The 15371-nt window shown below is 35.6% G+C and overlaps 1 protein-coding gene across 1 annotated transcript; it reads right to left on the reverse strand.

Moving 5' to 3' along the window:
* Positions 1-76: 76 nt before the first annotated feature.
* Positions 77-8052, reverse strand: LOC103342923 (D-alanine-D-alanine ligase family). The gene is made up of 24 exons (XM_008246589.2): positions 7563-8052; positions 7373-7444; positions 7251-7294; positions 7048-7159; positions 6860-6931; positions 6670-6732; positions 6263-6340; positions 6067-6159; positions 5729-5848; positions 5500-5586; positions 5115-5324; positions 4978-5025; positions 4413-4667; positions 3871-3959; positions 3040-3284; positions 2333-2401; positions 2184-2248; positions 1887-2056; positions 1708-1786; positions 1356-1602; positions 1205-1250; positions 909-1017; positions 705-767; positions 77-385 (listed from the first exon to the last, which is right to left on the reverse strand). Exons 1-24 carry the CDS (start codon positions 7881-7883, stop codon positions 305-307), a joined length of 2838 nt encoding a protein of 945 aa, XP_008244811.2. The 5' UTR covers positions 7884-8052; the 3' UTR covers positions 77-304.
* Positions 8053-15371: the final 7319 nt, after the last annotated feature.

Consider the following 15371-nt stretch of genomic DNA (forward strand, 5'->3'; position numbering starts at 1 on the left):
AAGTGACCTGATATTTATACCAATTTAATTTTTTAATTATTTTGGGTCCTGAAAAAAAAGAAATTGAGGCTTTGCCTGGTAGTGAAATTGTGGTGCTTTTGCCTTGATCTGAGTTTGTTTTGACCTTACATTTACAGCAACATTACAAACATTTTAAGGTAATCTGCTTGCCACATAAATTACAAACTGAACAAATACATATGCTTTCTGTTTCTAACAAGCTCACAAGTTGAGAGTGGCGCCCCCCTACAAAGGAGTTTACAGAGGAAAACAATGGAGATATTGACAATAGTATTCTGAGAGCTCAGATGTTCCTCTCTAATGCCAAATCAAGCAGTGTACGGAAAAACTGGTGAGGGTACATGGGTGGTTCCTCTGCTAGTGCCTGAAAATGCACAACAAAAGGTCTAACCAGTTAGCAGTTGCTACTTCCTGTCCGTGAGGATCTCTTTGTTGTTGGCATTTGTGTGCTCTATCAAAAATAAATCAATATGCTCATTCTAAAAAAGTTTTTATTTGTTTGAGATAGCAAATTCTTTGGCTTGCCGGTAAGAGTTTTTATTTGCATAATATTACATGTTTTTTTCTAATAAAATGCAAAAGCAAAATGTGCCGGTTGAATTTCCAATTGCAAATTCAAAACAATTATTATTGGATGCGAAGTAATTCTCTACCCCCAATAGAAAAAGTTTGAGTGGAAATACCTGATGAATAAGGACAGTGGAAGGCGTCATTCCGGGCACTGTATTGACCTCTATGATCAAGACCTTTGGAAAATGAAATTGATAACAGAGTGAAAATGAGATGACTAATAAAATATATCCACACTTTTTTTTGGAGTCGTCCAAACTCCAATCAGTTAGGCAAAGAAAAAAAGATATAAAGGAAAATGTCCATAAACATCATACCTCGCCACTATCTACATTGACAAATGCATCAATTCGGGAAAATCCCTCCAATTCAAGAGTGTTTGCAATTATTTCAATACGTCGCTTACATCTCTGCAAGGCCTCGTTGCTGATTTAAGGAGGGGAAAAAGACATTAGAACAATATGATTCAAACATACAAAGCACAAAAAGGAAAATATCTTTGAAGTCAAACACAAGAAAGGGAAAACCATAAAATTACAAAATCATTCCTCACTAAACAATACTCTTAATAAACAGATCCATCCTTTCCTCAAAATAAAGGTTCTTGACAAACCTAATAATTGATGATGGAGGTGGAGTGAGATTGATGCCAGTCCCACCTGCAAAAGCAAGTGAATTGTTATTAATGATATGTCAGCAGGAAACTTAAGTAAAAAACCGAACCTGTAAACAAATGAACAATAAAACATTTAACAAAAGCTTACCTTGAAATTTCTCCTCAAGAGATAAAATGTCACCACTCTCCCGGACAGTGATGCTAGGACTCAACGAACGCATTGATCCTTGTTTCCCAATAACGCCAACAGTTATTTCAACCCATCTACTCTGTCCACTCCACAAGATCTGATGTCCATTTTCATTTCTAGATACAATTATATTATCAGTATTGATAAAAGGTTCAAAGATTAAGAGCTCTGGAGGGGGGTTTGGCATCTCAATGGTTCCATGAGCCTACATCAAAAACCAAGATCAAAACTTAAAGGTGGTATATTAGTTTTCTGTACAATGGATAAATGAAGGCCATACAGAGAAATCTGCAATTAAACCATTCCATACCTTTGACAAACTATTAGGAGGAATCCGGAGAACACAGTCTTCCAATGCTTTTACATAGACTGAAAGGTCTCCGACGCAGCTGCATGCACAAACGAAGTGCCATAAGAGCTTCCTAGTATAACTATTCACTACCATTGAACAGAACATGAAAAAAAAAAGTACACCAAGGATTAACCTACCATAACCTTGCTACCCCAGTTGAGCATCCATCTCTTGCTGGTTTAACACATATTGTTTCACACTGAAGCTTTGAGATCAAATCATGCCATACATTTCCTATTCGCATACTAAGGAGATCCTCTTTTCTCCTCAAATCTTTGTTTATAGTAAGAACTCCTAAGTCCGACAGCTGTTCATTATAAGAGATCACAATACTTCGTTAACTAGCAAAATATGTGGGTCATATAAAGCACAAATGATAACAACAAAACCTAATTCATCTTCTTGGACATATACATATGAATTAATTAGCATACATGTTTCAGAGCAAGAGATGTTGCAAGTTTGTCCATACAAATCTTTGAAGCCATCACTCCAGGACCTTTACTTAACCAATAAGAAAAAAGGTCAACAACAAAAACAAGACAACAATATCTTCCTAAACTGAGTATTGATTAGAAAAAACCTGTATGTGGAATCCCTTCAGCTTCCAACAAAGATTGAAGTGTGCCATCTTCACCAATGCCTCCATGTACTATGAAATATGAATAGCATTAGATAAAACCTCGTAAGTACTTTAAATCTTTTATTTTTTGAATCTTCTGATCTCTAAGCACAGTTGCATGGAGCCTAGTCACACTCTTATAAGTTGTTCTTGATTCTTACCAATTATGTTCACAAAAATAGTGACTTACAAAAATGAAAACCAATAAAATCAATTAGAAGTCATATCCACCAAGGCTTCGGAGTTAAGGCTGTGTCTACTACTATGAGAGAACCACTTGATACTATTCTGTTAGCAGCTAAAGAACCTACAAATTCTTCTTGCCCAAGTCCCTAAATAACAGAATCAGAACCCTATGAATCTACGATTTTAAACTAATTTAAAAGTCAGTGTCAACTTAGTGTCCACATATTCCTTCCTAGCTATGCACATTATCATCTGCATCTCTCTCTCTCTCTCTCTCTGAACTTCTGTTTCAGCAAAGATGGTTCATAAAATCAACACTCCATTTGGACTATATTTTCCCACAACCAATACAAGTGAAATTCTTTTTAAAACACCCAGAAGATCTCTCAGACATTAGTAATTATGTTATATTGTACTGATATAATGAAGAAAATAAAATATTAACAATCTATCACTAGCAGATAATGGTTGACAAAGAAAACCTGCAAGAAAAACTGTAGCCTGAGCTTCCTTGGCTAGCTTGATCCACTGTTCAACTGTTAATTTTACAGGTGGTTCATCAGTAATATCAAAACCCGTAAACCAGGAATGTTTCTTCAAGCCTTCCATGAGATTTTGAACAACTCTGTTCCTTAAGTGAGATGTAAGTGCAACTCGGTCAGGTTCAGTTGCCTCTGTGCATGCATCAAGAACTTCTTCTGTGGTGTGTCTTAGCACAAGAGAATAACTGTTCATGAAGAAACCTAATTAAATTGTATGAAGAAAGAGTGTTTAGAGGAAGAGGGCCCTGTCTACAACACCCATATGCTTTAGTTAAGGACTTGGACTGCACTGAAGTTTCATTGTCACCCTAAAACATTTTAATGCTCTTTTAAACTGCATTGGTAGATATCTTGGTTTCAAGGTATTTAAGTACATAGCAAATGAAATGGCAATTAATAACTCAGGATTCCGGTAGATCTTTTATAACATAATATGCATGTCAAGGAAGATGGAGAATTAACTAGCTTATATATATCATAAGAAAATAAAAGTTGCCAAAAGTGTTCACAGGTTTGCTGAAGTATCACTTCGAGGGGCAAACAAGACTTCTAATGTTCTACACCAATTTTCATTTCTGGTAGTAATTCTAATAAATGAGTATAACTTCAATAAGAGAAGTGGAAGCGCAAATAAAATGATACGTATAACTTACACTAACAAAAAGAAGTGATCTTCACTTCTGCCCCACCTAGAGAGAGAGAGAGAGAGAGAGAGAGAGAGAGAGAGAGAGAGAGAGAGAGAGAGAGAGAGAGAGAGAGAGAGAGACTTACGGTAAAGACCAAACTGTTCTGGAACTCACATCAACTTCGTTAGATGAATCTCCAGTTGTGGGGGCAAGCAAACATGGAATTACTTCGAGCTGTAGCCAACAAGATTGTCAATGTCAGATAAAGTCATAACTATCATGCACTTTGATCAAATAAAGAATACTTCTAATGACAATATAGTTATCTACAGAGTGAACTAAATCATTGATCAACTACTGAAGATAGTCTCAGGAGAAGTTGAAAGGATCCACTAAAATTCTTCGAACACAGAATCAAAGCTTTGATGAGACGTTCCTCTTCTAGATGAAAAACATTAACAGATGTTCAGATTTTAAATGACTGTAAAAGCTTATAAAAATAGCTAACTCATATGCTTATACATTCATCGTCTTGAAAATTTTCAAAATAGGATTGTCTCCCTGAAAATTTCTATGTAGCTTCTTGAAAATTTAACCAATGTCCCCATTCTGAACATTTCACACTTCCAAACCATAAAGCATATTGTACACTCAAAAAACTACATGCCCCATGAATTGGACACTTACATCATCAAAAGCTTGCAAGTTGAGCCAAACATTTGTTCCGCTGATAAGAGATACTTGCCTCTCTGATGAATCTCCTCCAAAAATAACAAAAACTTTGTGAGTGCCTTTGCAATTATGAACTGCTTCATTAAGCAGTGAGGTTTTTGATCTTCTAGGTGCATAATCTGATACACTGCCAAAGGATGCAAGATTCGGATACCGCACACAAGCATGACGAATTATGCTCCGGAGAATATTTGAATGAGAAAAACCAACCTGGATCAGAAAAGCAGGTTCTTCAAGCAAGTTAGTGGCACCAAAATGTAACAAGTACTGAGAGAATGGAAAAAAAGAAATGGCAGGCGAGGGGAGATGTCATGCACAACAGCTTTTCATGATTTGTCATTTGCTGCCTGAACTCTGTAAGTCATTCTTAAAGGCATGCTTAAGATTTTCCATACAACAATGCTAAAGCTGCTATTGTAGTGATTAATGTAAAATACTAAGATGCTAAAAAACAACAATCCTTCACACCATAAAGAATCTATAACGACTTCCATTTAAACACAATTAAAATTAGAAGCACCTTCGAGGCTTGTTGAAACAAAAAGCTGGTCTGCTCCATCCCACTAATCTGATGAATGAAATAAAGATAATATGAATATCTAAGAAGAATCAACACCTAGAATAAATATCATTGAGACTATTAGACAGCCTTCTTACCAGGTTAATGTCAGTAAATAATATTGTACCCATCTCAGTCCTTCCGAATTTGCTATCTGACGATGATGTTACATGAATAGATTGAGGCAGAAACCATCCATCAATTCGAGCAAAGTCACGGAGGCCAAGCTTTTGGAATAACCGAGATGCTCCTTCTTGAATACTGTCAATGACATCAATAGGAAAACGAGGTGGAGTGTGATAGGCAACCTGTTTGGCATGCATAGACTAAAAATCAGAAAGATGACACAAGAAATTTATTACACATCACGCACCAGAAGTCAAATAATAAACATTTTATGAACCCTTTCAAATAGACAGAAAAATGTGGACATATAAAATAACACAGATGTATGTGATTCTGTAAGGTCAAAAACTGGTCTACCTGCTGTGTTGGAAGGTATTTCCTCCGGTAGTTAAAAATTGCATCCTTCTCCGTAACATCAACACTGCCATGGAATTGAAGTTCCACCTGGTCATTTTAAGGAGTAATATTAATCAATATCTATTATATGTGTAATATACCTACAAGGTGATAATGATGTCCTCTATATTCCAACTAATTATTCGCAATACAATGACATAAAGCAAACACAGAAATGGAGCATTCATACCTCACTTGGTACTAATACAACAGGATGGCAATCTAAACCAGATCCCACATCAAGAACAATTGCTGTAAACTCACTCCCTCCTTCAAGAAAGATTTCAACTAGGACTCTGGAATCAATTCCCTATCAAACATGAAAAAGAGAACAAATTTTATCAGTGAATGCTTTCTACTCTATATTTGAATATGATATTGCACCTTCTATTTCCAGCTAAATTCATATTCAAACCAACATGGTCCAAGTTCATGCACATGGTTAAAACTCTCTTGAAACTTTCATGAAACATTTAGAAGAGTGAGAGTTTAAGGAAAAAAAAGGGAACAAAGAAATACGAAAACTACCTCTGTAATAATTGCATTAGCCTTGCTAAGGGAATCAGCCAGGCCATATGCAACCGTAACACCAATGCTTGATCCTGCTCGTGTTGGTTTTACCTGGAACAAGATAATAAAGATGTTATATTATCATAAATAGACCAAATAAAACACTATTACACTCTGGGTTTGATTACATTACAGCACTCAATATGTGCCTTACCACAACTTTCCCTGACGTAAGGTCCAGTTGATTTCTTGCAAACCACTTTGACAGTTCAGATTCATCTGCTTCACTTCCCTATAAGTCATTAGAGTCAGAGAAACTAAAAATAACAAATACATCAACGCCAAAATTCACAAAATTTAAACAACCATCCAAATTACTGTATCCTCAAGAACCAATATCAATACTCACAATTAGTGACAGAAACAAACTTCAAAAGTGCAACTAATGATGCCATCATGCATGAGAAAAAGTTACGCAGCCTACTGAAGTCTAGATTGTTGGAAATTATGACTTAGTTACATAAATTATTGTACAGATGCTAATCCCTCATTATGTAGATAAAGAAAATTTTGACAAAAGCGCGTATTTTATAAATATAGACAACTAAGTTGAGATAGTACCTGTATTAAACAACTTGGTACTGTTAGGAATCCTTGTCTGCTGAGCTCCAATGAGGCATTGTACTGTGCCATAATTCAAAAGCACAAACAGTTATTGTCATCTTCTTTCTTTTTAACTCTTTCTCTATATATATTAAAATAATTTAAACATATTTAAGTAACAATCATTGTCCAATTCGTCATCTCGTACCTTGTCGAATGCTTGGCAACACTCACTTGATCCCGTGCCAACAAATGGAATGTTATACTTTTCCAGCAACTCCTGAAACATCATATGTTGAAATATTACATACCAAAGGAAGAAATAGAAAATAAATCCATTAGTGTCTGTTTGTGTTGCAAACTTGCAGTGGAAGTAAAGGTTATGCAATAGTACACCTGAATGCCACCATCTTCACCAAATTTACCATGTATGACTGGAAACACTATGTCCACAGAGGAAGCCAGGTGTTCGGCGAAGTTGGACAAAGACTTGAAACCTTGGGCAAGGCTGCAGAAACTCACAGTTAGCCAGCTCAACATATTTGGTCCCTATGAGAAGGAGACGGCAAATTCCGAAGTTTCAAAATACAAAAACTTACCTTGCAAGTTTAAAATCAAAATCCGCAGGAGTGTTTGAGTATACCTGTGAATGCGCAAAATTTAGAAGCAGGAAAAGAAACAAGTCCAATTTTTTTTTTAAAGCAATGCATGATATACAAACCTGAGCAGGGGATATTGCGAACGCATTAAGGTCAGAATCAATGTAATAGCAATTCACATGTATATCACCTCCCTGTTTCAAAATTCAAAGAAACAACAATTTTCTTACTATCTATTTCCACTATTTTCTCGGAATCCAAACGGAAATTGAAGGAAACCACGTGTAGCTCTATAGTGAAGAAAAGCTTTACCTGAATGTGATCAAGAACTGATCGAGCTGAGTTGAGAGAAATTCCACGCTCCGCCGAGGGACCTCCACAAATTACCCCCACTCTCAGAACCCTAACATTCTCCTTCTCTTCTCTCTCAACAAGTCGATCGTCCACCACCTCCACGGAGGCGCGTGGGACCCCGATGCTCCTCCACCGCGCCGGCGAAGCACAACTTCTCAAGCTCTGCTTCAATCGCAACAAGCTGAAGTTCTGCGCGCACAGAAGCGGTTCCGGAGCGGCATCGTTTTGTTTGGCGCGAAGTAAAGCAAAGCTGGAGCAGCCAAATGCGATCGCTGCCATCGGAAAATGATCGTCGGGACTCTAGTGAGAGAGAGAGTGAGCAGGTAGTGAAAACATAGTTAATTTTTTCTCAATTTATTTTCAAATTTAATGTTTAAAAATTCGTTTCAGACGGTAGCAAATGCCAAATTTTGGAGGGAGTGCGTCTTGCTCATTGTCGGTTAGGTGCTGTTGAAAAGAAATAATTTTAAAAAAAATGTTATCAGCGTGCACTTGTTTAGCCTTAACAAAATAACGCCGGCCAATTATTTTTTAGATCATTATTTTTCTGATTAATTTTATAAAGATAATTTTGTTTTCTAGCTACAATTATCACCTAATTTGTTTTATTATTAATTTAATTGTCTATTTTTAATGTAATCATTCCACTCCCACAAGAAAAGTCCAAGAGCGGTGGAGTGAGGAGGATTTAGCCAATGGATATGGATATGATAGTGAATCCAAAAAAGTCATTGGTTGGAGTTAAAGTTAAATAAAACCAAAGGGTTAGTTGGGATGGAATAATCAGGCACATGATTTGCTCTTATATGGTCTTAGACTCGGAACCTCTAAACATACCTACCTAGCTATTCACTAGTGTTTCTTACCCCCCAAAAATTGTATGGTATAGCATGCTATTTGGATATATAGCATAGCCCAAGCCCAAACAAAACAAGAAAAGAGTGTAACACAGCATAGCCCAAGCCCAAGCCCAAAAATGTCGGCCCAACTTTTCTTTGGGCTTAATCAGATTTTTATGAGACTAGTTTTCTTCCAACTTTCTGGATCTCAACATCGATAAATGATGGGCGGAGATCAGGTTTGGTGGTTCTTTTGTGCAAGATTGGCCCAGTTTAACAGAGCACATGGTACTGAAATGAATACTGTGGCCCAGGCCAGGTCACTGGCTATTATTACAATTTCATAATTTTTTGGATCATCATATAATCCCTTTTACATGTTATTTACACAAAAGTAAAATAGCAATTTTTTTGTTCAATTACATTCTTTGACCCTATTTAGGATGGTTCTACTTAAAACCCTCTATTTTTTTGGTTACATTAGGAGAAAAGAAATCCTGAAATTTTAATCCTGAATGCCAAGCAAGGAAGAAGGAGGAGGACCACAACCGCTGTGATAATCCAGCTCAACAAACCCTCTATAAAAGTAAAAACAAAACCTTTGTATTTTTTTGCTTTTGAAATTTGTGTAATCTCATTGGACCCTTCTTTAAATACACTCAACTAAAATTTATTTCATAACTCCCCTTATACTTGCCCTCTCTCTCACCATCACCCTTTGCCCCATCCCCTCTTTATCAAAACATTATTCTAAACTACTCTAATTTATGTAGAGAAATATTCGAATTTGAGTGCAACAAGACATATACAGATATGAGCAAATCTTCTAATCCATATCAAAATATTTCCCAAATCTTTGACTAATGACTACTCAACTTGGACCACCAATGCCAATACCAAATGAATAATGTCATATTTGAATCACTCACTTTTGTTGAGAAAAAGCGATAGTAATTATTGATGAAATATATCATAGTATAAAGTCACAAAAGAGTCAAAATGAGTACAACATTTTCAATGACCAAACATTATGACATGTTGATTTAATCTAGAGAGAATTATGCCTAAACCAACAAATACTCAACCCCCTGATTCAACATCTCTAAGGACTCGTACTACTACTGACAATACATCTCCACCGCGCAATAACAGAAACGGCAAATCTGTATTGCAATTGAAAACTAGAATACAAAACACGGCAGACTCCTAAAGAGTTCCTGTGAGTTACAATAAAAAGTACATCAAATTCCTAATGAGTAATAGACTTAAATTAAGAAACAGGAACATCATTCCACATTTACCAAACCTATAGAGGCGCAAGAAGGTGCAGTTGAACCTCCCCTCGCCGAAGAAATCGTTGCAGATGCCCAGATTCCCAAAAGTTGCACTGTGCTCAGTCTTTTGGTGCACTCCATCTGTTCGACAAAAGGCCCCATGAACTGACTCTTCCTTTGCTGTTGTGCGCTGTGCTTTGTGAGCATGCTACATTTCTCTCTTTTAAAAAATTTAAATAAATAAATAAATAAAAGCCTCCTGGTCAAAACGACGTCGTTTTGGGCCAAAGGAAAAAAATAGTGTCCTTATTATACATGGAGTAGAAGAAACAACCCATTGCTAGGGAAAAAAATACTGGTGTGGTACCAAAGAGAGATATGGTGAGTTGGTGAAGAAGAGTGAAGGGTAAGAAAGATAAGTGTGAGTGGGGTTTTGGAGGGTTTTGCTTGGCATTTTTTCTTATTTCCGTGGAAAATGGAGGCAGAGAAAGTTCCACCCAAGAAAGAACATGTCCACTGGAGAAGATGAAGTTGATGTCCTTATTGTACACGGAAGAGAGGAAAGTTAAGAAACTAAACATCTCTTGCTGCTATTAAAAAAAAATGATCTTTTGAGAGATTTTTTCTGTCCCCACCACACCAAGTCTTTTTCTGTTTTTTAAGAGAGAACTTCATCCAACTCTTTACAAAACATCTTAGCTAAATTTTTAAAAAAGTATTTATAAAACATCATATTCATATATATATATATATATATTTTCGTCCACACCGGTCTTTTATTTTTTATTTTATTTTTTGTTGTTGAGAGAATTCCAAGTCTTTATAAAAACTTAGTCATTGATCAAGTCTTGTGCCTTTAAAAATTGCACATCTGTTGAAAAATTTATAGGTCCTTCAGTGTACATCCTCTCTGGCAACCAAAAAAATTCATAAAGCCATACCGGCTAAACCTTTAGTACCACACCAGCTAAACCACAACCCACACAAACCGGTAACTTTCATTATTGTATCTCCAAACCTTGAACTAGAGCCAAAATCCTATATATATATATGGGCCAAAAGCAACAACTAAATCATGGCGATAATGGTGTCTGTTTCCACATCACATACGAATCAATATAGCAACAATTACTACCTCTATTGATGTTGACGCTGTCGCCTCTGCGGGAATAGATAGCACCACCGGTAACTCTTATTACATCCAAGCAAAAAACACACAAACTAAAAAAAAAAATGCTACCAAACCTACAACTAGAAACAATAACAACAAAAAACAAAACCAAGATCCATGGGAAAGAAAAGGGAAGAAAAAAGGAGAAGAAAAAAAGGGGATACAGAAAGAGAGAGGGATTGAGAGAAAAGAGAGGGGAGGAAGATAGAGGCGAGATGGAGGATTAAGGGAGGAGAGGCATAGGCCACCTCCCCCCCATGCGGCGTTGAAGGGTGGGGGGCTAGGGTTTTTTTTTTTAACAGATTGGTTGAATATCCGTAACCACGATTTAAAAGACAAATGAATCTTTCATTTTTAAAGGAATCGCGCATGACAATATCATCAAAGTGGGAATTCATATACAATGTACTAATAGTTTCCTGTCAATTAAGTATGGCCATCCACGTCTTTATGAAACATCAATATCCAATTAAAACCCTGATTAACGATCTTTAGCTAGCACTCGGGATTTCCATTGTCGTTGTACCAAACATGGCGGCTTTCGTTTTCCCTGTAACTATCAGATATATCACTTCAATCTTCAGAGTTGTAAGCTACCACAAAAATATGCTAGCTAGCTCATGCATGTTGCTTCTCTAACAACCTCAATTATTTGGAAATCTTAGGACGAAGGGACCACTTTATATGACTTCATTGATTGCCAATTTGCATGCTTTTTGTGTTGTTGTTGTTTAGGTTAATTCTCTCTGCAAATAATTCGATATATCCTAGTCATACAAGGCTAGCTAGCTTTTTATGAAAGATATCAAACGTGGGCATTTGAATGGGTTCGGAAAGTGACTGCTTTTGGTTGGTCCTCCTATGTTTCTTCTTTCGTGTAAGCTAATAACTTTTCTTCATCGACCCTTATTTTGGTCTCACCCTCATTTGGTCTTAGGGTTCTTCTTTGATGTAAGTGGACTTTTCTTAACTCGTTTTCCTATCATCTCTATTTTGGTCTCATGCACCTTCCAAAAACAGTTTATAAGTGTGAGAGATGCTCTCGCTCTAAGTGTAATTTCTTGCCTCTTATTTGGTGTAGTTGATTGCTTCACATTCTTCGAATCCACACACCCTCGATTTCTTCTTGCATCACATGTGTTCAAAGAATGTAAAGAAATCAACTGACTTTTGACTTAGTGATATATGTATTTGTTTTATTTGGGGGAAAAAAAACCTAAGTGTCATTTTTCGTATGCATAAAACTAAGAAAACTAACACATAACAATTTAGTTTTCTCAACGGCATCAATGGCTGAAAATCATGCTTAATCACAATATTGAACTTTTAGAGCGCATGAGATAATTGACTGGATTGAAGAGCCCTAAAAAATAAGTTTGAAACGTGAACGGTTCCCATCCCTAAACCTCTGCTAATTTGATTGATTTACATCAAAAATTTGAGAGAAAGGACTGATGTCAAAGGATTAGCTATCATTGTTTGAGAAATAAAATAAAATAATAAAAGGTTGGTGAGATGTTTATCCTATCGGGGTGTGACAATTATGAAAAACATGTCAAGTTTACGTGGTATAATAATACAATAATAGGCTTCAAGATGAGGTCATATTACATAATTATGTGCCAAATCCTAGATCATCTGAGTGAATACCCATTTGTCTCCACCAAAAACAAATATCATGGATCTACTCTGTTCTATTGTTATTGCACTGGTTGTTTTTATTGTTTTATTTCTACTTTATTGCCTGTAAGAAGCCTCTTTTAAGGACAGTGTTATTCTTGTATAATCTTGTATTTGCCTTCATATCAATGAATCTACTCTGTTTGCCAAAAAAAAAAAAAAGGGACAATCGTTCCTGCTTTTCCACTTGATTAGACAAAATATAATCATCATATCATGCTTGTCACTCACAATTGAATTAATGGCGCTCCTTGTCAAACTTTTAACCCAGAAAGATTCAAACTACATAAGCAACAATTCTCATGCATAAATATAGCTCAAGCCGTAGAATTTTACATATATCAACGGCTGAAAATTAGCCATAAAAGAGTTAATGCGTAGACGTTGCGCCACCATGACGATGCCTTATGCAATCTTGGAGAGTCAATAAAGTTATGTGCAGATTTTAGGGCTGATAACACGAATGGCCCAGTCTCCAATTACAATTTTTAATATCTTCTTTTGGCGCAAGGATAATTCTTAATCATTTAACAACATATTAATTAAGGGTGTGTTCTTTGTGTACATATTTTGATAGTATATAACTCATGACTAAATTGTCACAGGACCAAGACAATTTTTAATATCCTCTTTTGGTCCAAGACATATTTTGTGTGCATAATCAAGTTAGCTTCTTCATTTAGTTTCAAAATAATGAGTTTGTTCCCTTGAGTCTATAACCTTTGACAATTTTAATAAAAATTTACTACATCTCAAAAGAAAAGAAAAATGATGAAAGTTTATAATCGGGAACTTTATCACTAAATCTTTGATTATTATGATGCTCCATCACCTGTGAATGTTAAATTTTTGTGTTTCATTAGAATTTTATTCCACTTGATTGTATTTGATTCTTATTCAATCAGCAGGAACAAAATTAGGTGTATAAACTTATTTTGCTATCTAAATTATATCTAAATAAAAGTAATAGAAATAAAATAGAATTATAGTTGATGAATGTTGAAACAAGACATGTACCGTAGCAAACAAATGAAACTAGGCGAGACAAAGACAAATAATTATGCACACGCTAAAACATAAAAATATAAGAAAGTGCTAATTATTTTTTGTTTAAAAACGTTTAAGGGGAGGGGAGGCTACCCATTCCAAGGCCAAGGCATACATATTGAGGTCTCTTTGAGGATTTATATAGATTATTTACTAAGAGGGATTATCGGCAGTGGGACTCAAATCTAAGTCTTGATAGAGAAAAGAATGATCCTTACCAAACTCAACCAACTCTCGTCGAAAAAGAGACACTAATTATTAATTAACCATTTAGTAAATGAAAATTTAAATAGGTAGGCAATGGAACTCTAATTTGGAGTATGTAAGTAAATGACATGATTTTAAATATAAATAATAGTTGTAAAGAAATAAATATTAAGCACACTCTTCTAGAAGTGTGTATATATATATGATGTTAGGTCTCACAACAAAATATGTTTATCTACCTCCAATATTTTTTGATAATTTTTTTTGATTAAGTAAAACAAAGAATTAATATTAATTTTTGTCCACTGTAAGGGATAGTGTGCCAGTGGTTTTAAGTGATATGTCCATTACATGACTAGTGTGAAATGGCAGCCTTTACCTACTTCCATACTTGTCTCCTACCTTTCGCTGAGAACCACCTCACTAACCACTAACTCAAAAACTTAATTTACACTTGTTAATCATAAATTAATATTGCTTTTGGCATGTGATGTCAAGTATAGCTTACAGAATTGACATCTCTGAGATTTTATAATCCCTAATTCCCAAAAGACATTCCAAAATGTATCTTACCACCTCAGCCTTTCCCATTTCTTTAAATCTTATTTTTATTTGTTTAGATTTGTCTCTACTACTCACATCTCTATCAATGCTTAAGTGGAGTGGAATGCCAGGTCAATGGGCCGCATCCAACATTTGTTTATTCATATTTTTTGTGTTGATAAGATCCAAAAATATTATTAACTTGTTGTTTTGATTCAAAAGATCCAGAATACTGTTAAGCAACCAACTATCATCCATCGATAAAGTAATTGCTATATGGTTAGACCAATAACAATATGCCTAATTAATCATTTTTGTTAAGCATAACAATGTGACTAATTAATATAATACCAACATTCACCCGCATTTGTTATACATAACAGTATTTTCAATGTTTGCATGCAGGCTGACGCACATTCACTTGCTACATGTCTTACCATGCTTGGTTTAAACAGCTTTGTGAAATACATTATACAAATACATCGACGACTAACAATCATGTATGTGCGTTTCGCCATCCATTTTCAAACTTGATATAGTTAAGTCACAATGTGTGCTAGCCCATCTTCATCAATTCTTTTCTACTTTTCTCTTTTCCTCGATCACGGTCTACAAGAAATCTCACCTAAAAAAATTATGTAAAACCGTATAATTATTTGGGTGCTAGCTAGCTAGCAATGAAAAAGCAAAGAAATGTGAATAAGTTTTGTATACCTATTTAGGCATTGCCTTTTTACTTGGACCGTGCTTTGGTATACAGATTGGGTATTAGTTTTGTTTGATTTCTTATAGGTTGCTCAAGATTTCCACAATCCTGTGAAGTGAACATGGATGTCTACTCACGAATCTCTCTCTCTCGCAGAGTCATAATCCTTACCCCCACACATATGGTCCACGTTATGGCAAGAGTATCGTAATTAAGCAGAAAACAAAGGGGAAAAAAAGAAAGCTGCAGATGGGGCAGTACAGTGCCTGGTTTTGTAACAGTGTGGAGGGTTTGAAGTTA

This window comes from Prunus mume, linkage group LG1 (genome assembly GCF_029339155.1).
Source record: "Prunus mume cultivar Tortuosa linkage group LG1, ASM2933915v1, whole genome shotgun sequence".
Classification (NCBI taxonomy): Eukaryota; Viridiplantae; Streptophyta; class Magnoliopsida; order Rosales; family Rosaceae; genus Prunus; species Prunus mume.